The following is a 27,633-nucleotide window of genomic DNA, read 5'->3' as shown; positions in this document are numbered from 1 at the left end:
AATCTCTTTTAAACAAGCAATCTTTATTAAAATAAGCTTTTAAAAAACGTAGACCTACTTGGCAAATACAGTGCAGTGTTTTGAAAAGCATGTATAATATATGAGAATTAAAACTACACGTGTTTGACGTCATATAATAAGAATTGACCTTGCAAAGAAGACAGTATGAAGAATTTTTCTTGTAATGGTCAAAATTGATAGAACTCTTTGCACGTTCGTTTGTAATTCGTTCGTTTGGCGTTTTTCGATTTGGAAATTTCGTGGTCAATATAAAGATTCATTGAGTACTTTTTGTATTCGAAATTGTAAAACCGTTGTGCTCAACAGAAAAATATTTGAATAAAAATAGTTAACGAATGCAAGCTTTTTCAATCTCCAAACTCAAAATACTCTGTTAAATAAACACACAAACTGTACTCAACAGTAAAGTTTCAGTCACCATCATAATCAGGATAAACTATAATATCACATTTATTATCTATAATGTGTAATGCTGAAATATTAGGCCATCCATCCTTAAACTCTGTCTACACTATCAAACTTTATGTGACAAAAAATGTGATGTGCCCATATATTGACACGATGATGTCATATCACTACCATATTTAAGCATATCACTACCATATTTGGGCACATCACACCTTTTTTGTCAAACTATTTTGATAGTGTAGATAGAGTTTAATGATAAATAAAAATAATAATAAAAAATAATTTACCACATAAGCCATCTTTATACTCTTGATTTTTGCTGACATATACAAGTTGTCGAACCTTTCTGTAAAAGAAAAAAAAAATCCGAATTAGTAATATTATTGGTTGTAAAATATTATTATTTTCCGTCATATAGTAGCATGTACTGTATGAACAAGAATATATAAAACCTAAATGAATTCCTGTCATTTGATTGGACGATTGTGAGTCAAATGGCGTGCAATAGTACGTACTATTTAATATTGGTTAAGTTATTTGAGTATTTTACTTTTTCATTATATACTGTACATTTATTTGAATTAGTGTAATAGAACCTGGTGAAAGAAAAATAGTAACTTTGAATGAGGTTGATCGATATTGATGTTGCCAAGGAAATAAATTACTTATATTTAATTTAACCTAGTTACAATATTTATAGTTTAAAATATAAACAATCTGTGACAGTCCAAAAACTAATTAAGATGATGAGCTGAGGAAAGAAGCTATTACGGTATAAAATGTCCTGGAATAATCAAAATTGTATCTCAAAATAAAACCAATATTACAATCTCTGTGATCTCAATTTATAGAGTTTAATACTGTAATGAAGATGACGTGCTAACAAGCATGTGCATTTTGTTTTTATTTGTTAAATAATAATGTAATTTATTTGGAAGCTACATTTTAGTCAATCAATCAATCTTTATTTCCACCAAAATAACAAAAAGCTTGAAAGAAGGGTTATGTAATCATCAAAGCAATATTTTAACTAAAAAAAAGATTATGTCCCTTTGCTAGTAAGATTCACTCGCTGATAGAAAATAAGATTGCGGGCTTCTCTTAATTTTAACTTTAACTTTAAGCTCTGTCCACACTATCAAATTAGTTTGACAAAGTGTGATGTCCCCAAATATGGTAGTTATATGCTTAAGTATGGTAGTGATGACATCATCATGTCCATATATGGACACATCACAAACATCCCATAAAGTTTGATAGTGTAGACAGAGCTTTAGGGCTTATGATTAAATATCAGTTATCAATCAATAATGACCGGTGATATTAAAGTTTGTACGACACAATGAATAAAAATTTACACTACTAAGTAAAACAGTAAATATTAGCTAGGCCGGTGTTTGTATTTAATAACTTGCAGAGTTAAACATATTTACCAGAAGTTCACTATGATTGAAAACAGAATAAAGTTGATATGTCTGGATGTCACCCACATGATTATGACATATCATTGTTAATGTTATTTAGCGAGTATGTCTGTCTGCTAGCAGATTTAATCAGCCTATAAATCTGGTATTAAAGAGATTACCTGCTATAAAAAAATGTATATCACTTTAAAGATGTATTGTCACCCAAAAACATAAAAATGAAAATAAATTAAATCATACTTTGAGTGTGTTATTTTGTAGTTTAAATGAAGTTAATCACTTCCGTAGAAAAAAAACCAAAACAAATTATGTTTTCACTTGTAAAGACTAAATAAATGGTTCAACTAAAAACCTACTGGCTTTAATTTACAGTTTTTTTTTTCGATAAATTTTGTTGTTAAAGTGGATAACTATTATGTGACATTAAATGGCTTACAGTATTACAGTATACTATTTTTTCAGGGGGACAATACATCTTTAACAGAATATTAAAAAAATCTTTTAAAGATGGTGATGTGGATAACAATCGGTAAGAAAAATTACATATGATTCTGAATATGACAGTATGATGATGAAAATACCACCACTTCCTAGTTGGCCAATTGTACAATCATATGCTTTGTAATTGAGATTCGTCAAGCTATATTGTGTCTGTTTTGTGTATTTTATCCTAAGCTGATAATGAATATGTAATAATTAAAGCACTTATTGTGATTATACTTAGCCAGGACTCACAGTAGTAGTATAATTCAGCGTGTGACTCTGGATTAGTATTAAATATTATTAATTATACTGTATATTAACATCTAAATAAATTCCTGACATTTGATTGAACGATTGTGGGTCACATGGTGTGCAATAGTACGAACTATTATTAGTAAAACAATTCTATTATTAGTAAACATTCATTATTTGTATATTATTTAATTTTTACATGATAATAATATAAAATAAACTCTTAAAAAAGTGAGGCATAGCCATTATAAATATACTTTTCGTACAGTATTTGTCTTCGGAAGATAAACAAATAAATTTCTAACAACAATAAATTAACATTTGTACTGTAGAAAGCCAGTATATAGATTCATTGTCACTTCAATCTCAGCTCACGAAATAAACTGAAAAATTCATGACATTGCAGTTTAAATTGAAATGTATTATTTAAGACTAGAAACGGAGAATTGAAGTGAAGACATACAAATGGACATACAAATTGTTAGTGACGCCACAAACCTGCAGTGTAGTGGATAAAACATGTGTTTTGCGAAAACCACGGCTAGTAGAGCGTGTTACAAAACACACAATTTTAGCTTAAAGAAATTTTTACTAATATTTTTGATTAGATGGACAATTCAGCTTTTAAAGGGTGTAGTGAAAACACAACCTTGCTAATTAAACTAAAGGTTAAACCTGTGTGTATGTCTGCAATCAAACATTTTGCAATCAATCAAAAACTGATTTTATTTTTTTTTAAACAAAATAGTTTACAATTATTCTTTCATATTCATAGAAAGTAAAATTATTTTTATGAAATTATTGCAGTATTTATTTTTTATTGATTTTAATGAAGTGACTGGAATCTGAAATACATTTTTCAAATGTGTAATATTTTCAAAAGATATCAAAATCACATTATATACTCTTGTTACTTAAATCCTTACAATATCTTCTGCTGTAAATGCAATAAAATATATTCATTTAATTATTTACAAATTCAACTCAATTGGGAAAAGAGTTCTACGAAGAACTGATCATCATAGAGACAGCATTGACATTTATTTATCCCTATTCCACTGATGGCAATATTTCTGAAAACAAAATTGCAACATAAAGTTTGCAGTACAATATATGAATAACAATGAAATAAAATAAAGCTGAAAATCTGTTTTGTAAAGCTCTGTCTACACTGTCCATCTAGTTTGACAAAAAAGTGTGATGTGCCTAAATATGATAGTGATATGCCCAAATATGGTACTGATATGACATCATCATGTCCAAATATGGTCACATCACATTTTTTGTCGAATAAAGTTTGATAGTGTAGACAGAGCTTAAGTTACAACCATCTTCTGGAATAATGATGGTTGTTGGTTGGCTAACAACCAAAACATCTAGACATTTTCAAGTTTATTTTACTTTTCTTTGAAAACATATAGTGCAGCATAAAACCTTATTTTAGTTGTGTTTATTTGTCAAAATAATATGAGTAACACTACAAAATGTAAATAATAATAAATTAAAAAAGATTTTTAACCCAAAAATTTTTATTTTAGTAACCCTTCCTAACCATTTGACAAGAATAAACTGTAGCAGAAACATAATGTGGCAAATATTATACAATCTATACCAGACATGTAGCTTATTGATACTACACAACAGTAATATTGATCATGAATATATTTTACAGATTTATTATTATTATGTATATAAAGTTCATAAAAAAATTAAGCCATTATTTAACCTGAACCAGTTAATTCATCATCATTATTATTATTTAATATTATAAACAGCAATGAAAAAGCAATGGTTGAAAATTCAAATTTAAAAAAAATTCATTTATAGATTTCATTTCACATTAACTGTTCAATCAACAACCGTCGTACTTGAACTTTAACCTTTGCAGTATTCTATGAAACAATAGATAAACCTGTCACAAAACATTTTTTAAACACATTGAACGTTTGCGCCGATGGCATTACTCGTGCATTATACTCTCAACTAAAAACCAAACACGGTAATTAATTAGCGAAACAAATGCATGGATCACCAACACTGTCACGCAAGAAGCTGTATAAAATGACAAGACGCAAATTTAGGATTTGGAGGTTATAAACTTGATTTCTGTGTGACTGATTCCGAGGGAGAGAGTCGATAACATAATATTTCATTGTAAAGCTTGGATTTCTTTTAAACCATTTTATTTTAAATCCAATACAACTGTTTCTCAATATTCTGGAATATATTTTTAATGACAATATACTAAAAATTTGATGTTTTTTTTAAAGAGATGTTACAAATTAAAATTAACTATACCATCCGTCATGCAATCATTTATATGAATGTGCGTCATATCTATGATGTAGTTATGATTTTTATTATTATTACATTATGTATTTATCTATTTAGCAGTGGCCTACGGTATCAATGCTTTCTTTATATTAATATGTATTGTTTTGTGTCATCTCAATAATGTTTAAGAGATAGCATTATCAATTAATTTATAGATCCATATTTATTTATTACATTTTGAAAAATTATTTTTTGTTAAACCAAATAGTAACTAGGAAACTCTACAAAAGCTAGAGGCCTGCCATAAAAAATGTTTGGGTTTTCTGAAAATTGTATTTGCGACTTGGATCATAAAAAAGAATTCTTGTTGTAGAAGAATTGAAAAAAAAAAACAATTAAAGTTCATTGAATTGACCTAAAAAAAGGATTATTATTATTATAATTATTATAATCGATTATTTCTCTTGTCTGTAGAAAATTGGACCTAAATCTTCAACTAATGTATCTTCAAATAAATGAGTTACATAAGTTTTTGGTTTTAAATGGATATTTAAATAGATTATACGGGAAGTAATTATTTTTCTTTGTAGATAAATGAAACAGACAGTGGTATGCTAAAAGGTTGTAATTATTTGTGCTGTTAAGCAACAATGATGAAGAGTGGAATTTTTAGATGATCTAATGGCTTGACAATGTAATGACAAAGAAAAATAATGCTGTGGATATTGCATCAAATAACCAGGCTTCACCAATTTTCATTTTTGATAGCCCACTGAATAATAATTGATATATATATTTTTTTTGTTTTTTTGTGGATTTTACTTTTATGTTGAACCGAAGAAACGATAAGGAAAAACCAGAACATTCCAACCCAGTTGGAAGCAGTTGAAGCAGTTGACAGATTGAAACGTCATGAAGGTAATGTTTCCTTATTGTTTCTTTGGTTCAACATAAAAGTAAAATCCACAAAAAAAAAAAAAAATATTATTTGGAACCAGATGAATTTATTCAATAATAATTGATATACCTGAATACTATGATAAACATAAATACAGATCTTGTTTAAGCCAGGTGGTAAAAACTGGTACCAAGATGTGCTAGGCTGGAGTAGGTTTTACGAGGCATTTCACATGACTAGTACTGCATGTAGGCCTAATAAATCAAAAGTCTATAAATGGCCCCCACGGATATACAGTCAAGTTATGAGCCTGTGTAGCCATCAGTATGGATTCAAGTTACCAATTTGTTTATTACTGATTTAAGTTAAGTTTACAGAGGGTATCCTTGTAAACAAAAAAAAAAGGGGGGGGGGGGTGTGGAGACTTGAACTGAAATTAAAGGGAATGGTATTTTAAAATTCAATTAACTACTATATATAATGCACATTCAAAACATTGTAATAAGGGTTCTAGGTAAGTATGTATGGCTAGGTCTACTATAAACATTGATTTTAACTTATATCAACAGCCGACAATGCAAATAAGCTTTAAGTGTAGGCCTAATTTACAATTGAGTCTAATAATAAATAATGAATAAATACGTCTAAGGCTAAATGTAATGAAAAAAGGCCAGGGGCCTAGGGTAATCTGAACGTGCCCCAAAGCCTAGTAATGTAAATACAGCAATTGGGCAAACAAATATTATTACATGAAACTACAATAAACATTGTATTGTATTTAAAAATCTAAGCCTAAGAGGCTGTGAGTGGTGAATGAATAGGTAACTTGTGGTGAAAACCTTAACCACTGCAAATAAAATCACATGTTATTGTTAAGCTCTGTCTACACTATCAAACTAGATTGACAATAAAAGTGTGATATGCCCAAATATGGTAGTGATATGGCAAAATATGGTAGTGATATCACATCATCATGTCCATATATGGGCACATCACATAATATTTGATAGTGTGGACAGAGCTTTAGTTATCTGTGATTTCTGGATGATACCTTTCAACCAATTTCTACAAACATCATGATTCAGATTATATTAGTTCTACTCACCCTCCATATCCCACCTCTGGGGTGATGTGTACTTGTTGTGCAATGTTTTCTCCACTCTTTTTCTTTGAATACATTGTTCCTTCCCATGACTATATGGAAAATAAATTATGATTATGTGTTGAAACTAAAGGATTATCCAGGTTTTCAACTTCAAGTGAGGAGGCTATTGGTAACTGATAATGAAGAAACAATTTATCCGACGGTGATAAATGTGTTGATGACACTGCCTTTATCATCCATAGTATTTTTCAACTAGATACTTGTTTACAGCTGAGTGGACTGGGAGTTGTTTTTATCAAGACTTGAACCCACATTTTTCGGTGTGATAGTCAAGTGCCCAAACCTCTACATAACAACCGCAACTCCAGTTGACCCTTACCTTTCCTTTTTTGAGCTGCGAGTATATTGTATCAAGTTGTTCTGTCTTATTCTTGTCGCTTTGTGGTATGTCAGATATTTCTTTGCCTAATAATTCTTCGCTTGAAAATCCTATATAATGTTCGTACGCACTGTTCACGTATTGGACCGTGTGATGCTCGTCTGTTATGTGTACCCTATCGGACGTATTCTCTAATGCGGTGAACAAAGCTGCCGCAGCCCTGCGCAAAAAAAATTGTTAAGAAAATATTATTTTTAACGTATTACGAAATAATAGAAATATTATCAATTCTATGATTTAAACAGCAACAAATAAAAAGAAATTCATCCAGTACTCGACAGTAAACTATTTAACCACGCTTGAACGCACATGCTCATCAAAGCAAAATAATATACACACTAAACTGTTGACATTTTATGCGCTTCGTTAAGCAACATAAATGAATGCAAATTTTCATGCAACCCTACCTCAAGCGGAAATGGTTCTTCACATCTCCGTGCTCAAGTTGTAAAAGTTCATTCAAGCATGTTCCTGTGTTTGTGTTCTCGACAAAACGGCGATTGAATCCGGCAGATAGTAGTGATCCAACTGATATTTCATCTCTATCCGTGTTGCTTAAAAAAAATGGAAAAAATTACTGATCCAATGTGTAGCTCTTTTCTATCTATAAGAATAGATATTTTCAAAGTAAAGCTCTGTCTACACTATCAAACTTTATGTGACAAAAAATGTTTCTAATGTCTTGTATTATTTCTTGGTTGTTTAAAATAATATGTTACGTCAAAGATTACTGTTCTTTATGTGACAACAAATTGTGATGTGCCCATATATGGACATGATGATGTCATATCACTACCAATACCATAGTTGGGCATATGACTACAATATTTGGGTACATCACACTTTTTGTCAAACTAGTTTGATAGTGTAGACAGAGCTTTACAAGTAGATGAATCAACCAAGCAGTCATATGGGCATACATATACGTAGATTGACATTTTGTATTCATCTTCCCTTTATTGTCCCAAAATCTTACTATCGTTTTATCATTTGAACCTAGAGGCCATGAAGGTATAAAGAACATGAGGAGTGGATAATTATTTTTTTTATTTATTTATTTTTTATTTTATTTCATCATTACCCTACAGTGACCATAGATCACCATTAACAGGGCTGAAAAACATAAAATGCAAAAATCTGCAAGTCCTCCTAAGCTGACTTATGCCATTATGTTGCATAATAAGTTGATTACAGTTATTATCGATCATTTTTTCTTACTAAAAACTAAAAAAAACTTGTTCATACAGCATATTGAATGTACAATGTATGGAAGACATCATTATCTCTGTATGTTAATTAGGTTAGGTGTCAACTACTTTAGTGTATTTAATATTCAAAAATCAAAAGAATAGGCCTTTTGTAATAGAAAGAGTGCTTTGTTCTAGTAGTCTAATTAAGCATGTACTGAGTAGCCTATTGGTTTTTCTATATCCTCTTGGAAGATACACTTACATTGTGGGCGTTGAGTGGTTCAAATGCTTGCTTACCAATCTCCCTATCCCCACTTCCAAGGTTTAAATTGAGTTTAAATTGCTTTTCTTTTATTTTAAATGTTTTATAACATTTTCTGGGTTGACCAACTAGCATAGGTGTTTAGAACCTGTTTGGTCTTTCCTTGCTCCCTTTTATAATTGTTTTGTCTTCTTTGTATTGTATATGGCAGAAAATTGAATAAATAAATAAAAACAAAATAATAACAATTATTATTTAAGGTGTCTAGGAAAACCTGATGAAGAGACTGGCATAAATAAGAATGGCCCTTTCTGGGCAGGTTCTTAAGCTCTGTCTACACTATCAAACTTTATGTGTTGTGCCCAAATATAGTAGTGATATGACATCATCATGTCCATATTTGGGTACACATAAAGTTTGATATAGTCTAGACAGAGCTTAAGTAAGTAAAATAGGGGTTCTTCTACTTTGTATCTCATGTATTCATTTCTATTACGATGCTTAAAATTAGACATTTTTTCGTTTTACACATCAACAATCATATAATGATGTTTTATTATCATAAGTAGGCATGTCTAGTGAAATATTATTATTTTTATGGCTTGTAAAAACATGTGTTAGTAGCTTGCATTATGATTCCTACTTTTACAAAATACAATACTGCAAAGCTCTGTCTACACTATCAAATATGGTAGCGATATTCCCAAATATGGTAATGGCATCATCGTGTCCATATATGGGCACATCACATTTTTTTGTGTATCTCTCTATGGATAGATGTCCGAAATAAAGAATTAATGAAATAACACAACACTAAAAAAACATTAAGTATTAAATTACATGTACAGATTTCATACCAACCTTTTTTTCACAACAGCCAAAATTACTGAATGTTCACTGTCCTTTGTAGCACGCACAGACCTGTTAGAACAAAATTAAAAAGGAAAAAAAAAAGATAAAATTTAAGTTTCAGGGGAAAAATATTATGGCCACAACGCAAGTATGTAAGCACAATGCAAGCTAGTCGACCAACCATGACAGTTCTGATAATTCATCACTTATGATTGATCCATTATGCGTTGCATTTATGTCGCATACTAGTGAAAATGTAATGTCCCCAAAACATGAAAAATAACAATATTAATTTTTGAATAGGCCATTTTGTAATTTTTCATCAAGGTATTCACCTTAGAAAAAAAAACACACACAAAAAATGAGTATTTCACAATATTTTGATCAGGAGTACATATTCATTAATATTGCATAAATTGTGAATTTCACATATGTAGACAGTTGTGTCAACAGGAAAGGGACTTCACAATATGTTAAAAAAATTATTAGTACTGATATTAAATTAATAATTAAGAAAATATTATTAAAAATGCATACATCTGAACACATGTTTTTTATATTTTACGACAATGATTATAATTTTGCTGGCTTCTTAAATTTTTGCATACAAGGATTGTTTAGAATAAGTTTGCGTTGATATGCTCAACATACGGGCAACGCAGGAGTACAAAAGTGGTGCGTAACTGCGTAGTGGGTGCAACTTCAAATTGGCATTTAGTCATATTCAATGGTTCCATGGTGTATCATTTTTTTAGATATCTACCGTCATAGTATTGATGTAGTTGACTTTCTAGTCTCTCTCTCTTACTTATTATAATAGCTCTTTTATGGTCATACATTACCTGCATAAGGCAAGTGCGTCAAAGCTCTTGTGTCTGTGATCCACTATAATAAGTTCATGTCGTTTTTCTAAGTAGCATTCAAGGGCATCAACTTGGTTAAGAGCCATATGGCACTTGTAACCTCCTTTCTCAGCAGCCCACCAGAGTGCATCGCTCTGACTATCTTCCTTGCTAAAAACTAGCAGTATCTGGAATATTTCAATTTAGCCAAAGTTAAGGCAAAATATTATAATATAGCCTATATTATACTATAGCATTACCTCAGATATAAACACAACCTGCAAAATTGCTTGAAAGTTTGTGATCAAACCTGCGTTACACAACTGACAACCTATTAATAATTCACCAAGTACGTCCAGAAGGGGATGAAAAAGAAATAGGAAAATATGTTTTATTATCTGAGGGTATGTTCAGATCCAAGGAGTTATGCTTTCGTATCGCAAGCAATGTCATATTAAAATTAGCGTTGTAACAGCAAAGTGTTCAGACTCGCTTTACCATATTATTGCCTTCGTTAGAAACTGTCAGCGAATTGGGCGAACATCCGGTATGCAGTAATATTTATTGGTTGGAGGTCAAAATCATTGATGTATGACTTTTGTATCGTAAGCGTCGTTCACTAATCATGTACCTTGAGATGTTGTAACGAACGAAAAATCAGTGTTGTAAGATGTGGCTTCCACTAATCTTTTCCTGGTTCAGACCTATGGAGTTGTACACCGCGTACGATACGCAAGCATAAATCCGAAGGTCTGAACAGGCCTTGAGCCACAGCAAATTATTTATAAATTACCAAGCGTATCCTTGGTTTACTAAGATTACCAAACTCCTTATCCATTAGTATTGAAAAACAATTAGTCTTAAAAGGTCCAAATGAAGGTAAAATAATGCATTTCACTAAGCTGGTTTGTGATTATACACAGTGGCTAATGAACAGGTTCTATAAGTGCTCATCATATCCATTTTCCATGAGAAATAAATTTATAGACAATAAGCTATTAAATTAATGGTAAAAGTACATAAAATGATGTTAAAATCAGACCTAAATTTTGTTCTTACACTAGGCCTACAGTAATTACAGTAGATTCCTTATCAAAGGTACCCAAAACAGTGTCCGCTTAATGATGCTAGGGGTATCCCCTAAATGGGTGTTGGCTGTACAGTGTTAAAAACATATATTGCCCTTCATTATTTTCACTTAAAAGTGTCCACTTAAAATAGGGGTTCTTCCCCCTGAATAGGGGTGTCCCTATAATAAACTGTTTTCAAATGGAAATATTTCTTTGTTGCCTACTTGTGTAGGAAAAGGTCCAATTTAATATGGTCTAAATTATCATTTCAATACAGTTGAAAGCCTTTGGGAACAAAAGGTTTAGAGAACACTGCATACCACTTTTTGGAGCCTGAACAAAAATGTTCTCGAGTGCGTATGTGAACACATATTATCTAACAGAATTAACTCTAGTGCATGTGTGAAAACAGATTATCAAACAGAGTTAACTCTAGTGCATGTGTGAACACAGATTATCAAACAGAGTTAACTGTAGTGCATGTATGAACACAGATTATCGAACAGAGTTAACTCTAGTGCATATATGTGAACACAGACTATCAAACAGAGTTAACTCTAGTGCGTGTGTGAACACAGATCACTCTTTGAACATACTGATACCCTTAGTAAATTTTCTTCTAATCAATAAAATCAGATTATCAATGATTATCAGGATAATATAAGTCAAGTGGTAATAATAAACAGACAATTGATACAGAGGGCAGATTTCAAGTACCAGGTGATGTTACGAATGCAAAATTGATTTAAATCTTCAAATATAATTACATAAAACAATCACTTTTACAGTGGCATATCAGCTATGAGTGCTCACTGGCTAAACCCAGGGGCCTGTAGCTTATAGGGGCCCCTGAGCAGGACCCTGAGGAAAAATAAGGCAATAAAATAAGTCGAAAAAGGCTAAAACACATGAGGATTCCAGCGTTGGAGCGTCACTTAGCCTCCCTAAACCTAAGGGCCAATGTGTTACGCCAATACCTGCCATCAAAATCTACGAACTCTTTCCTCCATAATCCAAATCAAGAAAAAAGTCAATTGGGTGTTAAGGTTGGAACGTCATCTAACTTTTAGTATAATGTATTGTGTTGCGTCCTAGTGGAACCATATTTAATAAAGGTTTTCAAAAATTTGGACCAAAGACAATTTTTGTTCAGTTCTTGAATTGTGCCATTTTTTTTATTGACCTAATTCCTATAGAAGTCAGCAGGATAGTGGACTACTCTAATTGGGGGTACTTAAGTGTATTTAGATGGGGATCATTCACTTAAAAATGACACATCTTAACATCCTAATTAATCAGCCATTCTTCTGTTTCTAATTTGACTACTAACACTTTAATACATCATTGGTCATCGTACTGGACTTCTTTCGTTCAAACTGACCCACTGCGTTTTTTAACCCAAAAAATTAAAGTTTCTGTTTCCTTTCAACTGCCATAACTTTTTAAAAATAATTTTTAATAATAATAATAACTTTTTGTAAACAGATTATAAATAAGAGTTTCATTTATAAAAAAAATGATTTTGGTTTTACCAAATGAATTATAAGACAAAGACTTCACACTGTAGAAGATCTATGTGATAACGACTTAATTAAATTTTCATTCATCAACTAAAAAAGTTTAAAATTTAATATCTCTCTGTTACCATGGCAACTTAACACTTTCTGCATTTAATTATAAGACGGATATTAAATGATAATTTCATTGAATGAATAAATAATGATGAAATTCAATGAACATTTGATTTTTATGATATTCATATGGCTATCTCATTTGTCAGGAGATTATGTTTTATAAACATTACAGTATGGTTTAATTATGTATTTGAAACCGATATCTTTACTGCACAAAGAAAAAAAAAATACTGTACATGCGGGTAAATGCTTACAATAATATAATATTTAATTAAGTTACCTGCATTCGTGGCTGAGTAAGTTTCATGGGGCCAAAATCAACCTCATTCATATCGGCCTAAAAAAAAATTACAATGTAAATTTTTAACAAAAATTAAAGATAACTTTAAATGATAACTTCTGACAAAAAACATTTTTTTCTAAACCTATTTTTTTCCATTACATTACATTGAAAACCAAATGATGATTATCTTCTAGTACAAAAACATTAGCATTTTAATTTTTCAGAGACAAATTAATATATGGTGAATACTTATTATTAATATCTAATTATTGTCAGGTGAACTTTGAAATGGCAAATCAATTATGCATTTATAAAAAGCATAGTGGTCTAAGTGTTACATTAGTGGTGTACAGTCACTACAACAAATACAGTATCCACATAGGTTGTGTTTACAACATTTTTAAGCACCGGAACATGCTCCTGCATAAACAAATCCTAAACATTTATATCTGAAAGGTCGCTACACAGTCCAAAAGTACCAGTGTGTACTCCTGGTACAACTCTGGCCAGCAAAGCCCCACAAAATCCAGACGGACGGCCATTAAACACTTGTGTAAGGAATTATTAATTACCTAGTTTTTCTTGGACGTCCCCAAAATTCAAGTTTAGTAAATGCACACTAAAGCGTCTTTCACACTTCTTCCCCCAGGTAAAAATTCCAGTTGAGACCAGTTGGAAATTTCAATTGGTCCAACTGGTTTTCAACTGGTCCAACTGGTTTTCAACTGGTTCAACTGGTTTTCCAACTGGTCAACTGGTTTTTTTCAACTGGTCAACTGGTTTTTCAACTGGTCAACTGGTTTTTCCAACTGGTCAACTGGTTTTTCCAACTGGTCAACTGGTGTTCCCAACTGGCCAACTGGTGTTTCCAACTGGTCAACTGGTTTTCCAACTGGTCAACTGGTTTTCCAACTGGTCAACTAGTTTTTTTTTTTTTTAAACACAACTGGTCCAATTGGTTTTTTTCAAATGGGCAACTTTTTTAACTATTTTTTTCCAAGGAACCAAAGGGAGAAGGAGGTTGGCCGGGTGTGGGAGTGGGAGAGAGGACCCAGGGGAGAGGTGGTTCTGGGGTGAGGTGACTGAAAAAGAAGCATGGTCCATCATTACAATTAAAAATATAATAAAGAAAATTTTTTTTTTTTGTTATTTATAATCCTATATTATTGCAACAAACAATCAAAATTAAATCAAATAAAATACTGCATAGAATATTTTTTAAATAATGGACCATAGACGTAACGAGCATGCGCCGTAGGCCGGCAGACCGTAAACAACCAATCAGAAACCTGCAAGCCAACGGCCAAAATAACGGCTTCCTTTGTTGTGTGACAGCAGTAGTCTCGGCGGCAAAATTGGCGAGTTGATAATGAAATCAAGCCTAGCTAGGCCTAGAAAGGGTTTTGGTTTTAGTAACACCGTATTATTGGCTAATCGCATCAACTTAAGGATGAGGTACAATCTTGTTGTTTTATAGAAGGTAGGCCTGATATATATTATCTCTTATTACTATTATGATCAATGATCAAAAAAGATCGACAACAAAATGGAGGCCTCGCTACTGGCTAGGCTAGGCCTAGCTTAGCTGTTGAATTCAGCTAGCTAGGCGACCCAGCTAGGCTAGCCTCAACAGCATTGCCTTACACCTTGCTAGGTGCTTGATTACATGGCTGTTGTGTACGACCACAAACTATAGTAGGCTAGAAACAAAGCCTAGGATACTATTAGGCCTGTAGCTAGGCCTAGGCCTTATTTAATAATAATAGATTACCACACAAAAAAAGCATTATTTCTAGGCTTGGCTATTTCATGATGATGAATACTGTTGTTAATTTAGTTAGGCCTCTAAGTAGAAGTACTAGTAGTACAGTAGGTCTAGGCTTAAAACTAGCTAGGCCTAGTAAGTACTAACTGTTCTGCAGGTTGTATTGCCACTACTCTAGGCTAGCGTTGAATACCCCCTTCAATAGTCTAGCTTAATACAGTACTACTAATCTATGAAGCAAACTAATCCATGCTGTTTATAGTCTGTCTCGTTTACTTAAACTAAATTCTATACTTTTTAATTTTCCTTTAATTTTTGTCATACACAGGTGTTTTCCAGTTTACTTAAATACAGTATAACAAGGCTATAATAAACCAACCAAAAAAGTACAATTTGAAGGGTAAATATATTTATGTATATTAATTATACAGAAAGAGTATATATAATGTTTTTGAGATTTGAATTTGATTTATTCCTTGCACTACCAGTAGATTGTAACAAGTAAAGTAACAATTTGTTTTGGTTTTTCTCTTTTCAGGACTAATTTTTTCAACATGACTAAATAAAGAAGGTGGTGGCCATAACTTCATAGATAAATTACTGAATAAATGCTAGATCTCCATTTCCATGGACCGGTAAAAAAGAAACAGGAGGGATATGCTAACATTTGTGTAGATGTAGGGGTTATGCAGGTTGTTAAAGACTTTCGTGAGGTAATTAACTACAGTACTGCAGAATTGAAAGTAACTACTGTAATTGTAATTATTAAAGTTAATAAAGTAAACAGTTAAACGATAAGTTCTGTAGTTTGTGTGATTTGTTTTTGTACTGAAATTTACCAGTTGGGAAAATTCTCAACTGGGAAAAATTTACAACTGGGATTGATCAGACCAGTTGAAGAATTCACAACTGGGATTATCAGACCAGTTGAAAATTCACAACTGGGATTATCAGACCAGTTGAAAATTCACAACTGGGATTATCAGACCAGTTGGAAATTTCACAACTGGTTTTCAACTGGAAATTGTCTCAATTCACAACAGGGAAAATTCACAACTGGGAAAATTCCCAACTGGTCTTCAACTGGAATTTTTACCTGGGCCGGCACTGGAAAATCAAATCGAACATCAATGTTTCGTTTTCATGCGGCCACGCACAAATCGATTGGCGCATAGCCGCGTGGAGCATTGTAAAAACGAAAAACATTGACGTTCGATTTGATTTGCCGGTGCCGGACCGGAACCATGTCGGAACAGGTGTGAAAGACCCATAATACAGTTTATATGCTTTTTTGTATCATGTTCAATTCTGACTGAAAAAATGTCAGCCCCAAATAGGAATACAGTAGTCACAGTGAATTTAGTTTACATTTTGTAATCTTACATTGACTTAAGTCTTATTGTTTTGAATTACATACAAAAATTGCTCTGCGATAACCGTCTACTAATGGCGACATGTATTTGATTATACAATTATTTTGCTCATCATTTGTCTGGTTTCATTAAAATTGGTATGGTTCACTAAATAAATGGGTAAAATAATTCATAAAATAAAACAAAAACTGTATTAAACTTAAATGTTCCAAGATGGAACATAAAGCAATCAGCGTGATTTTAAACATCTTCTGTGAACGACTGTACTCCTTCCAGCCACTCCACGGTTTTCAGATTCTAAGGTTATAACTGAAAACCATGGAGTGTCTGGGAAAAGGTATCAATCTTGGAACCTACAAACTTTATAAAATAGGTTTATTTTTATGAACTATGCCCATGTACACTGAAGCCACAATGAAATTGTTTTCACATTGGATTACCATACAAGTTACCTAGTTTATTTCCTTGAGGACAGCAGCAGAAACAGGCCCATGGCCATTATACAAGGCCAAGGCTATACTTAATAGGATTATACAGTATATTGCTAAGTGATAAACTGATACAGTATTATTAGGCCTACTGGTATAAAATGGTCACATGGAAATCCCTACTACACTACACCAATCCATTTACCTTTGTTGACACAGGAGGCCTAGGCCTACCACCACTTAGCTTGTATAAAGCATTAACGTCAATAACAAACAATTCAAACAAAATTCAACTTATAAAACTCAAATACTATCTTGAGCATGCAGAGTACAGAAAATATTACATCATACTGTATTTCTTCAGTCTACTATTGCACACACTGGTAGGCCTTCATTGAAGCTTGACTGCAAGAATACTAAACTGATAAAAACCTCTATATGACCTGATGATGGGGGCTTAGATAAGCTACACAATTACAATACTGAACACAATCAATAAAGCAAGCAAGGTACAGTAATCATTTGTTACCTTTTATCCTATGTAAACGTACTTAAACCACATTTCAATGCATAATATCATAAGGGAAACTTGGCCTTAATTAATTGTACATTAAATAAAGCTGTTATAAAAAAATACATACATCAAAGTACATACAAAAAAAAAACATTTCCTTGCTAATATTTATTATGTATCTTTTATTTTTTGGAGGATATAAGCATGGAGGTATAAAATAAATTTATTTTATACCTCCATGATATAAGTTTGTATTATAGTCAAGGTCGCTGGTTTAAAAGTTCAAATTAAATAATTATTAGTTTGTACATCTATATTATTGTAAATATTTATAAATTTATATTTTGTTTTTCATTTTGCGAAAATTAAGTAAGATTATGTATGTAGCATCTATATGATTGAATGTAAATATTTGTAAATCTATATTTTATTTTTAATGTTGCGAATTTATGTAAAGATTTACATTTAAACATAAAATACCTTCATATTTTCAGTGGATTGACTGGTCTGAGTCTCAGCCTCCAATGTTCCTCTCCTATCCTTACAAAACTGAAGTGGGTGGGCCGTGGACTCCAACGTTCCGCCTGCTGATTTGATTGTAACCTGATTCTGTTGACTGAAACTAGCGGATGGAGGTGAGTTTGATTCCTCTGATTCTCTGCAGTAAACTACTCCACTTTGTGAAACAGTAATGCTAGGTGCACAGCCCATGGTATGAGGAGGAGGCTGCGAGGCAGGCTAAACCTGGCTTCAAATTTCCAGCGTTCATGTTTCGTTCACAAAACGTTCCATGGCATCAACATAAAGTAAAATCATAAATTTAAACCATACCAGCCAATCAATTGTTCTAATTTAATCTGAAAAAAAATAATAAAAATAATTTTTTTAATTACAATAGCCAATCTATCAGTTTAATTTAATCTGAAAAAAAATAATGAAAATTAACATCATTTTTAAAATTACAATAGCCTATCTATCAGTTTAATTTAATCTGAAAAAAAATAATGAAAATTAACATCATTTTTTTAATTACAATAGCCTATCTATCAGTTTAATTTAATCTGAAAAAAAAATAATGAAAATTAAGCTCATTTTTAATTACAATAACATTTATCATCAAGCAATATTACAATATTTACATTAAAATAATATGATAATGATATACTTAAATTAATCAACAAATATTTCGAAAAGAATCTCTTGACCCCTCATAAACCCTTGAAAACACCCCCATTTTGACCTCTCACCTGCATTTTGACCTCTCACTCGCATTTTGTTAAGCATAGAAATTGTCAATTGAAAAAAAAAATCCAGTTGAAAATGATCAAATTTTTTTGGTACAAATTTTATTTATGCACCCTTTATTGTATCCACAGTTTTAACCATAATTTATCAACAACAAAAAGATATTAAATCTAATCCATTTCTATTGCCCAATTGGAATTTTTAGCTGGAAGCCTCAATATTGTATCTTACTTATTTTTAATGTGTACATATTTTTATTACATAATTTTGCTTTTTCCATAATTTAATTGTCAGTTTTTCAGTGTTAGTTTGTTTCTACTTTTTATTAACGCATTGTTGCAAATTGTTATGTTGCCACAATTCACTTACTTATATTATGTTTTTTTAAAAATAATACTCTTATGAATGAAATGGATAGTTAACACTAACTACTAACACAGAAAATAACATCCAGCTAAACTTACAAATACTGTTGAAAACATAAACATATAATTATAACATAAAGAAATGAGAATTTTAACAATAGTTAGAAGTTTAAATCCAAAACTGAATCAAACTGGAATCAGTATACTGACCTATTTTTGAAGAATTTATTGATAATAACATATCATATCAATATCATATCAAATTATCATTTAGTAATTTCAATGGGTCAAACTGGAAGGCGAAATTACAAGTTGACCTTTCTCGCTTGAAAATTAAATCCATAAATTACTCATCTTATCATTGGGAAATAAACAACCAGTAATTTTAAAGATATTTAAATTAAAACCATTTCTACCACATGTAATTTTAATAAATGCGAGTGCTATACATGCAGCGAAAGCAAAACAGAACTTTCTTTGAGTATTATAACTAATAAAACTGTGTTTGAAACTACTTAAAAATATTTTTTAAAGAAAATCCCTGCCACATCATCTTAGAAAAAAAGAAAAGAAATTTGATACGGTATTTCACAAGACAAACTTAATGAATTGCATTACATTTTTACTGTACATGTTACTTAATTTCATGCTTCTGAGTTTACTTACTTAGCTAATAGTATTAAAGTTTTTTTATTTTATTTTATTTTATCATCACCCTACAGTGACCATACGTCACCATTAACAGGGTTAAAAGACATAAAATATAATATAATGTACAAGCAAAAATCAACAAATAACAAGAAAACATTTAGATATTAGTGATATTAGACAAAACCTTATGACGAAAACAAGAAAGCGAATCAAAAAAAATATCAACAGAACCATCAACCATGAACAATCAAGTTCTAACAGGGAGTTGAATAATTATGGAAAAAATAAGAGATATTATCTACAGGTCTGTAATTTGTATATTGTAGAGTGGTGTGAAAACAGAGGGGGTAGAGGCTAGCCCTGTAGCAGTCGATGAGGTGTGCATATTTTAGCTCCAGGAATCAAACAAAAAACCTTGAAATTTACTTAACTGACTAAGTTTAAGCACCAGTAAGTTAAAATTTTTTTAGGGAGATGATAACAAAAATGTATATTTAACTTAAAAGAATTCCTTCACATTTTGAAATTTAATTATAATTACGATATATTATAATAGGCCAGTAAAATCACAGAAATCAATGTTGAATCTTTTAATTCGCTTAAGAAATCCTTGCGTAATTCGAAAATGTGCAAGAGAGTACGCTGGCGCAATTTGAAACTGCGGAAATTGTTCAAATCAAATTGCGCATAACGTTTCTCTTCTTCCTACCTCTATCTACCAATAATATTTATCGCAAATAGCTTGATTTCGCGAGGAACGTCATTGCACAATGCATGATGGGAAGGGTTTGGAAGCAAACGTCACAGCGCTTATGTACAAACAACAAATTACGTATGTACGCTTCATGACATTTTCTCCCAAATCCTTCCCCGACCATGTGACAAACGTTTAATGGTTGTGTACATTCTGCAAAAAAAACCTGATGACAACAGAAAAATTGTAAAAAGAAGTAATTAAATCAAAATTATGCTTGCAATCGACTTGGTGGTAAGTGTCTGAAAAGGAAAGAAAGTCTGACCTAACCAGATTCTCAATCATTCTCACTCCCTCCAGGCTCCACCACACACCAGGCGTTGTGCTCCTCTTGTGTGTTGTGTTGATGACCTAAATCATAGCGTGTGTATAAGCCGTTGTCGTCCCAGAGACGAAACGTGCACGCTCTCTTCTTATCCGAAAAATTGATTGAAATTATAACTTATTGTTCAATACAAAAATAGTGAACTTACTTCTCTATAAACTCACACTTGACCAACTGATAATCCTACAATAACTAGCTAGCGCTGCACCAACAACTGTTTGTTTTCATCATCTCGCACAAAAAGTATCTCGTTCCCCGCGAGAGGATTAGATTTATTTTTTGTGACTAGGGCTCTTTAGCAGCGATACCCAACATGTAACCAATCAGCTGTGAGCAAGGTTAACCATGTGATATAAGTGACGTCATTCAACTGCTGTTTTGCATATTAAATTTATCGTAAATTAAATGTATTATAAACTGATATTTTAACTTTTTCTCATTTATATTTATAAAATATATGCAGTATTTTACAGACACATTAAATTAATCCGTATAATTCAAATAAGATTCCCTCTTGAAAAATACTCTATTGGCCAGTGCTTTTATTAATAATGAAACTTAAATCTATCCATACAACTTTTTAGGTGGGTTTTCTCTATTTAAAAACTCGGCGACGAATTGATTAGTCCAACTGCAACTTTGTTCTGGACATCGGCATCTCATTTTGCAAATAACGTTCTTAATTTTCCGACATTATAATTGAGGGCGCTAAACATAAAATTTACGAGATCAAAACATGTGACGAAAGCCCCCCAAAAAAGTAAAAAATGTGCTCTCCTTGCCTCAGCCCTAATTAGGCCCTGCCACAGCCTTGGGGTCGTTCCCACCACATCATCAATAAATGCATTGCTAGTGCCTTCTTACGATGTGTGGTGGAAAGGGGGACGTATAATTCTGTGAACCCCAAACATAGCTGGTCGCATACCAATTAACTCTATTCCACCGACCAGCGTGGATACAGCTGTTCAGTCATGTACTACTTTGTGGCGTAACGGGTAATGCTCAGCCTTGAGTACTCTCAGCTCTGCACTAGAATGGGTTCCAACCTCTACGGATATATATTTTTTTTTGAATGGAAAATAAATATTGTTTTTCTTTTACCTTTTTTCGTCATTCTTTTTCTCGTCTTTCGTATTTTATCGTAGTTTTGAGGGCCTCATGCTTCTTTTGGTTGAGTCAAAGTTTAATAAATAAACATAAATAGTCGAAAGTGGCGTTCCATAGTCAAATCGAATTCTTACTAACAACACGTGGCTAGGCCCTCTCCGCGAAACTCCAAAACTGTCCAGTGTCCACACACACAACGGGCACGGGGCGGACGTGGTAAGCTTAGTAGACAATGCAGGATGCAGACTTTATGTTTCGTGTTGATTCACAACAAATAACGGTATACATTTATTTTATCACGTTAAAAATATGGTCGCTAGGCTTAGGCTAGTAGTAGTATAGTTCAATTTCCCAACAGTCATCTTTTAGTCTTTTTTTGTTAGGCCTTTATTTTAGCCAACTAAACAGGCTAGCTAGGCATAGCCTAGCCTAGTAGGCCTAGGCTGGGTCATACTACTAAATCTTCACCCAGTAGGATTTTACGATATAAAATGTTCAAATGTTTTAAGACTTGTACCTAAATTATTAATTATAGGCCTATTTAATTTTAATATTTAATATAAAAATTAGTTACTGTTGTATGACCCACTTCACTATACGACCCCGGGAGGATGCGTCATTTTAAAATAATTATTGACCGGTAATAATTTCAGGATGCATGCATTTTATAAACATTTATGTTGCGTTGGTTGATTAATGCGGGCTAGTTTTTTGTCGGGAGATTGAATGAAATTTCAGGAAGCTCATGCAGAAATCGGGAGGGTTGGAGCATCTGTAAACAAGTATTAAGTAAGCCTAATCAATAATTTTACAATTAATAATATATATGTAGGCCTATAGTAATATGTCATTTTGTCTTGAACTTAGGGCAGTAATGAAAATATATGGGATGACACCGCATTGATAAAGGCGTATGATAAGGCTGTTGAATCAGTAAAGGTGAGGTTATATATCCTATGCATTTCACTCTATAGCCATTTATGCATTTTACAGATGAGGTGTTAAAAAACTAATTTTGAAATTGTAGGATGATTAACCATGTTCAATAAAATATCTGTGCAAATGGAATCAGTTACCATGACAATAATAATAATAATAATATTTATGTTTCAACCAATACTCTAATTTCTAAAGCTCTGTCTACACTATCAAACTAGTTTGACAAAAAAAAGTGTGATGTGTCCAAATATGGTGGTGATATGCCCAAATATGGCAGTGATATGACAGAACATGGTAGTGCTATCATCATGTCCATATATATGGGCACATCACATATTTTTTGTCACATAATGTTTGATAATGTAAACAGGGCTTAACTTTGCTTTGTGTACTTTACTTTACTTACTTTGTATGTATAGAAAGATCTTGGTAATGGTGAAGTTGAACATGCTGAACAACCTGTAATAAATAAACAAAAACGAAGAAGAAAAGGTAAGAAGAAAAAACCAAAGGTAAGACTTATTTTTTGATTGAGTTGTTTTTTTTAAAGTAACAATAAATACCATTTTGTCAGACACTTATTGGCTTGATATACCTTGAGCCTTCCCACTGAAAGTCAATATATAGGCCTACACTAGATTACTTACCTGGCACGATAGTCCCAGGGGCGGATTGGAGTTGGACAACCGGCCGGCTCGGGGCCCCCTCTAAATTTCACAAATTGTAATGCAAAAGATTGGACATCAAATTAAGCTCAGCCCTTCATTTCACCATTTTTAGGCCCTGGGCAGCGCATATTTCAAAATCCTGGCTCCGTCCGATGTCAATAGTTATATATTGGTTGTATTCACACCAGCACTTTCCTAGCACACCCGCCTGTGAAAAAAGGACTTTTTTAAAACTTTCAATCGAAAACCCTGTGTAGTGCTAGTATACATATAATAGAAGAATAATTGTTGTCTATAACTTTTCTTATATTTAAAGTGGAATGCTGGTGACAGCTGTCAGGCATTATACGCTGTAGATGATATATACTACGAGGCTGTCATAAACTCTGTAAATGTTGAACAAGGAACATGTTGGGTCACCTTTGAAGAGTATGGCAACGAGGAGGAGGTTGAACTCCGCACGTTGAAACAATCATGTTTGAAAAACAAACACACAAAACATGTAGACATTTCAGAGGTATGTGAGGGTGTGTGGCGCAGTGTGTTGGATGTTGGTTTACTGATTATGAGATTGTGGTTCGAATCCAACTCTCGCCGAATTGCTTATTATATCCTTAATTTACTTACATTTGCCTCTTTCCACCCAGGTGTGTAAAATGGGTACCGGTTAGATCAAGACACAACTTTGCGCTGATAACTAGCTGCATTATTATGTATCCATATTTGTTAGATCCAAAAAATTACGGGGGTAATAATGTGCAGTGCATTGAGAGCTTCCTTATACGCGCTATATAAGAATGAACTATTATTATGTATGGTACGGAAAGTAAATGTTGCTTTTTTGGCATCCCATAGAATACACTGCAGATGATTTGCATTTATATAATTATTCATGTACACAATACAACAATTTTCTTTTCTTACACTCCAGAGGTATGTATGGTACGGAAAATAAATGTTGGTTTTTTTTGGCATCCCATAGAATACATAATTTGAATTTATATAATTATTCATATATACAATATAAAATCTTTTCTTTTCTTATCTCCATTACTAAGGAAAAACATTAAAACAAATTTATAAAATTAGTTTTATATTTTATTTTTTATCAAAGACCGAAACAGGCAGTGCAATGGAATATTCCGATTACATGTATAATAGCCCTAGTCATCCAATGGAACATCCAGGCTGTCGGGGAGCTTGGAATACTAACCCATGGATGGTGCCACCCATGTGTCCTCCTTTTATGCCTCCTTTTGCTATGGTAAGTAAAAGTGGTTTTGAAAACATAACTTCATTATTAGTGAGTATTGTTGTTGACTTATTGACATTTGTTGACAATATTTATTTATTTATTAAACTTGATCACTGCACATAACAAAAAGGTAGTGAAAAGAAAGGGATGAACAGGTGACAAGCACCTCTATCCACATCCCCCATATAATAATAATATACTTTATTTTCACACGGAAACACTTGAATCACCCAAGGGTGTTTTTCATCAAGGCCGTCCAAGGCCATACGTAAGTAATGAAAATGAACAAAACGAATAAAAAAGAAAAATAAACATAAAGGGTAAACTAAGCCCTGCCGGATACCAACCTGGTATTTTTAAACAATGTTTTGGGGATATGACGCCACCATATGCAAGCTTCATGCCCTACTATCACCGGGCAAGTGGATTCCCAAATGTTATCGTTTAGGATGCAAGTTAAAATATTTCAGTAAAAGTGGTTTTGAAAACATAATTGTAACTTCATTATTGAATGTTGTTGTTGTTACATACATCATTCTTTTTCATCTATATTCTAGTCTCCTATGACACCACCATATGCAAGCCCCATGCCCTACTATCATCGGGCAAGTGGATTCCCAAGTGCATCGCATGTAAGTAAAAACATTTTATTTTTTATTATACTCTATTTTTTATTATACTTTCATCATCTTCCTATAATGTGCAGAACCTCATTTTGAGTATAGTCACACATGGTTGAATTAAATTGACCCAGAAGGCCCAGTTATGATCAGTGGCTGTGATGTACACCCCTACTCGTTTCCAAAGATGTACTAGGTTCTTTAAAGTGCACATGAGCTAGATGTTTGAAACATGACTTCATATTTCATTTTTATATTTTATTATTCACAATATGGATGGCTCAATCAGTCAAAGAAAAATAAGCAGTTTTTTTTATCTGTGTTATTATGTTTTTCAGTGGCCACCTGCTCCCCCAGCCCCACCACCTGTCAGACCTCCAAATATGGAAAGTGACGACAGTGATGATGCGCTTCATTCTATGCTCATTGCTTGGTATATGAGTGGTTATCACACAGGATATTATCAGGTAAATAAATGAGGGTGATATTTATGATATTTAAAACAAAATTTGTATTTTATAACTAGACACTTCAAGATGTAAGAAACTCATGGGCGTCAACACTGGCGTTTTGTGTGGTGTTTTCTTGCTAGGTGAAAAGGGTAAAGCTCTGTCTACATTATCAAACTAGTTTGACAAAAAAAGTGTGATGTACCCAAATATGGTAGAAATATGCTTAAATATGGTAGTGATATGACATCATTATGTCCATATATGGGCACCAATTTTTTTTGTCACTTAAAGTTTAATAGTGTAGACAGAGCTTAAAGCCTGTTTTCCAGTTGAAGTTGAGTTAACCAGAATCAATGATTTTACATGAAAAGGGGTTAAAAATCAATGCTAAAAAATTGCAATCATTAAAGTTGAAACGTAGTTTTAAATAGCATGTGATTTTAAAATGTGTTTCTTATATCTCCAGGGTTTAAAAGACAAGACAAAATCTCCAGCACCAAAGCGAAGGTCACAGAAAGGTCAAGGAAGACATCACGCACAGACATCAACACATTGTAACGCACCGTCCCTCACAACAGAATCGCCTTAATGGATGTTTGAACTGTATATTCAAGGAATACTGTGCCCAGTTGACTGTTTATAACATTGTCTTCATTAACTAGTTCAGTAACAGTAGCGATCTTTTGTTATCTAGCATGCATGTACTGTATTAAGGCCAATTTACATATACAATCCGTAATTTATATTGTTTTTTATAAGGGCATTCAAAACCTTTAATGTTATAGGAACTTGCTTGCTCAGTTTGTCTGCCCTCCTCCTCTATTTTTTATTCATTTATTTATATTTTTGGAGGAAAATAAGTATATTACGGTATTAAGATGTTAAGCAGAAAACAGTCCCACATAGAGTCTGTATCTATCCTGAGCACGTTTTGTGTATGGTCATGAGAAATAACATAGATTCTATATTTTAGTTTTTCACTTACCGTTACTCCTCGTCTGTATAAATTTACCTTAATAATGCATGAGTTGACATAACCAGCAGCATGTATTTGTACTCTAGTATAAATGATTTATTATTATATATAAGCTGGCACTGTTTATTATGTAACTTGAAGAATTAAAGAAGAGGATTGTAGTAATAGTAACAATCTGCAGTAGCTTAAAATACCTATTCTGTCATGTACCATGCCAGACAAATTCTGTATTTGTAATCAGTACAGTGTGAAGAATACTGTTTTAGCAAATTGTAATGTTTGTAAAGTAAAAACTCATTTAATTTTGTAACTGTTGTGACAATTGTGATATTAAATTCCTTTATGGAAAACTCTTGCTTCAAATTTGAATAATAAATATTGGCCTCTTTCTTACATGAGTGTAAACACCTGTTGTTGTTTAAACACCAAATTATGTTATGTTTCACAGCAGATATCGTAATTTGTTTTGATAAATTATCACATGTTTGTCACATATGATACTGTACTTATGAAATTGGCTATATTTTCCTAACCTCTGTCTACACTAAACTTTATGTGACAAAAAAAGTGTGATGTACCCAAATATGGTAGTGGTATGACATCATGTCCTTATATGGGCACATCACATTTTTTTTGCCACATACAATTTGATAGTGTAGACAGGGTTTTAGACATTGTATAAAACTGATGCATCTTTTACCAAAGGACATGAGAACATTTCTTTTTTTTTTTCTCTCTTTTGTGGGGATTTTACCCACT

At 32.4% G+C, this 27,633-nt stretch overlaps 3 protein-coding genes and 1 long non-coding RNA gene across 5 annotated transcripts in view; 2 read left to right on the top strand and 2 right to left on the bottom strand.

Annotated features, from left to right (window-relative positions):
* The window catches only part of LOC144854297 (high affinity cAMP-specific and IBMX-insensitive 3',5'-cyclic phosphodiesterase 8B-like), a 41,859-nt gene extending 20,740 nt beyond the window's left edge, over positions 1-21,119 (bottom strand). The window contains exons 1-9 of one of the 2 annotated variants that reach the window (XM_078712235.1): positions 21,006-21,119; positions 17,998-18,374; positions 13,435-13,491; positions 10,451-10,638; positions 9,618-9,677; positions 7,712-7,858; positions 7,245-7,464; positions 6,866-6,954; positions 717-775 (exon numbers count right to left, since the gene is read on the bottom strand). In XM_078712235.1, coding sequence (XP_078568361.1) covers positions 717-775; positions 6,866-6,954; positions 7,245-7,464; positions 7,712-7,858; positions 9,618-9,677; positions 10,451-10,638; positions 13,435-13,491; positions 17,998-18,228 — 1,051 coding nt within the window. In that variant the 5' untranslated portion in view covers positions 18,229-18,374; positions 21,006-21,119. Of the gene's footprint in view, positions 1-716; positions 776-6,865; positions 6,955-7,244; positions 7,465-7,711; positions 7,859-9,617; positions 9,678-10,450; positions 10,639-13,434; positions 13,492-17,208; positions 17,357-17,997; positions 18,375-21,005 lie in introns of those variants that run through there. The other variant, XM_078712236.1, reaches the window with a different exon arrangement.
* Positions 1-27,633, bottom strand: part of LOC144854298 (uncharacterized) — a 123,198-nt gene that overhangs the window by 38,810 nt on the left and 56,755 nt on the right. The gene's annotated exons all lie outside the window — the stretch shown is intronic.
* Positions 14,784-16,000, top strand: LOC144854356 (uncharacterized). Its single transcript, XR_013614575.1, has 3 exons — positions 14,784-14,917; positions 15,531-15,602; positions 15,741-16,000. It is a non-coding gene; the product is annotated as an uncharacterized LOC144854356 (long non-coding RNA).
* LOC144854337 (survival of motor neuron protein-like) lies at positions 22,096-27,267 on the top strand. The gene is made up of 8 exons (XM_078712289.1): positions 22,096-22,244; positions 22,832-22,903; positions 23,323-23,415; positions 23,888-24,088; positions 24,686-24,835; positions 25,384-25,458; positions 25,785-25,913; positions 26,365-27,267. Exons 1-8 carry the CDS (start codon positions 22,197-22,199, stop codon positions 26,485-26,487), a joined length of 891 nt encoding a protein of 296 aa, XP_078568415.1. The 5' UTR covers positions 22,096-22,196; the 3' UTR covers positions 26,488-27,267.

Source organism: Antedon bifida, chromosome 10 (genome assembly GCF_963402885.1).
Source record: "Antedon bifida chromosome 10, ecAntBifi1.1, whole genome shotgun sequence".
Taxonomy (NCBI): domain Eukaryota; kingdom Metazoa; phylum Echinodermata; class Crinoidea; order Comatulida; family Antedonidae; genus Antedon; species Antedon bifida.
Note: the sequence above shows the minus strand (reverse complement) of the source record. Positions and strands in the feature narration are given on the sequence as shown.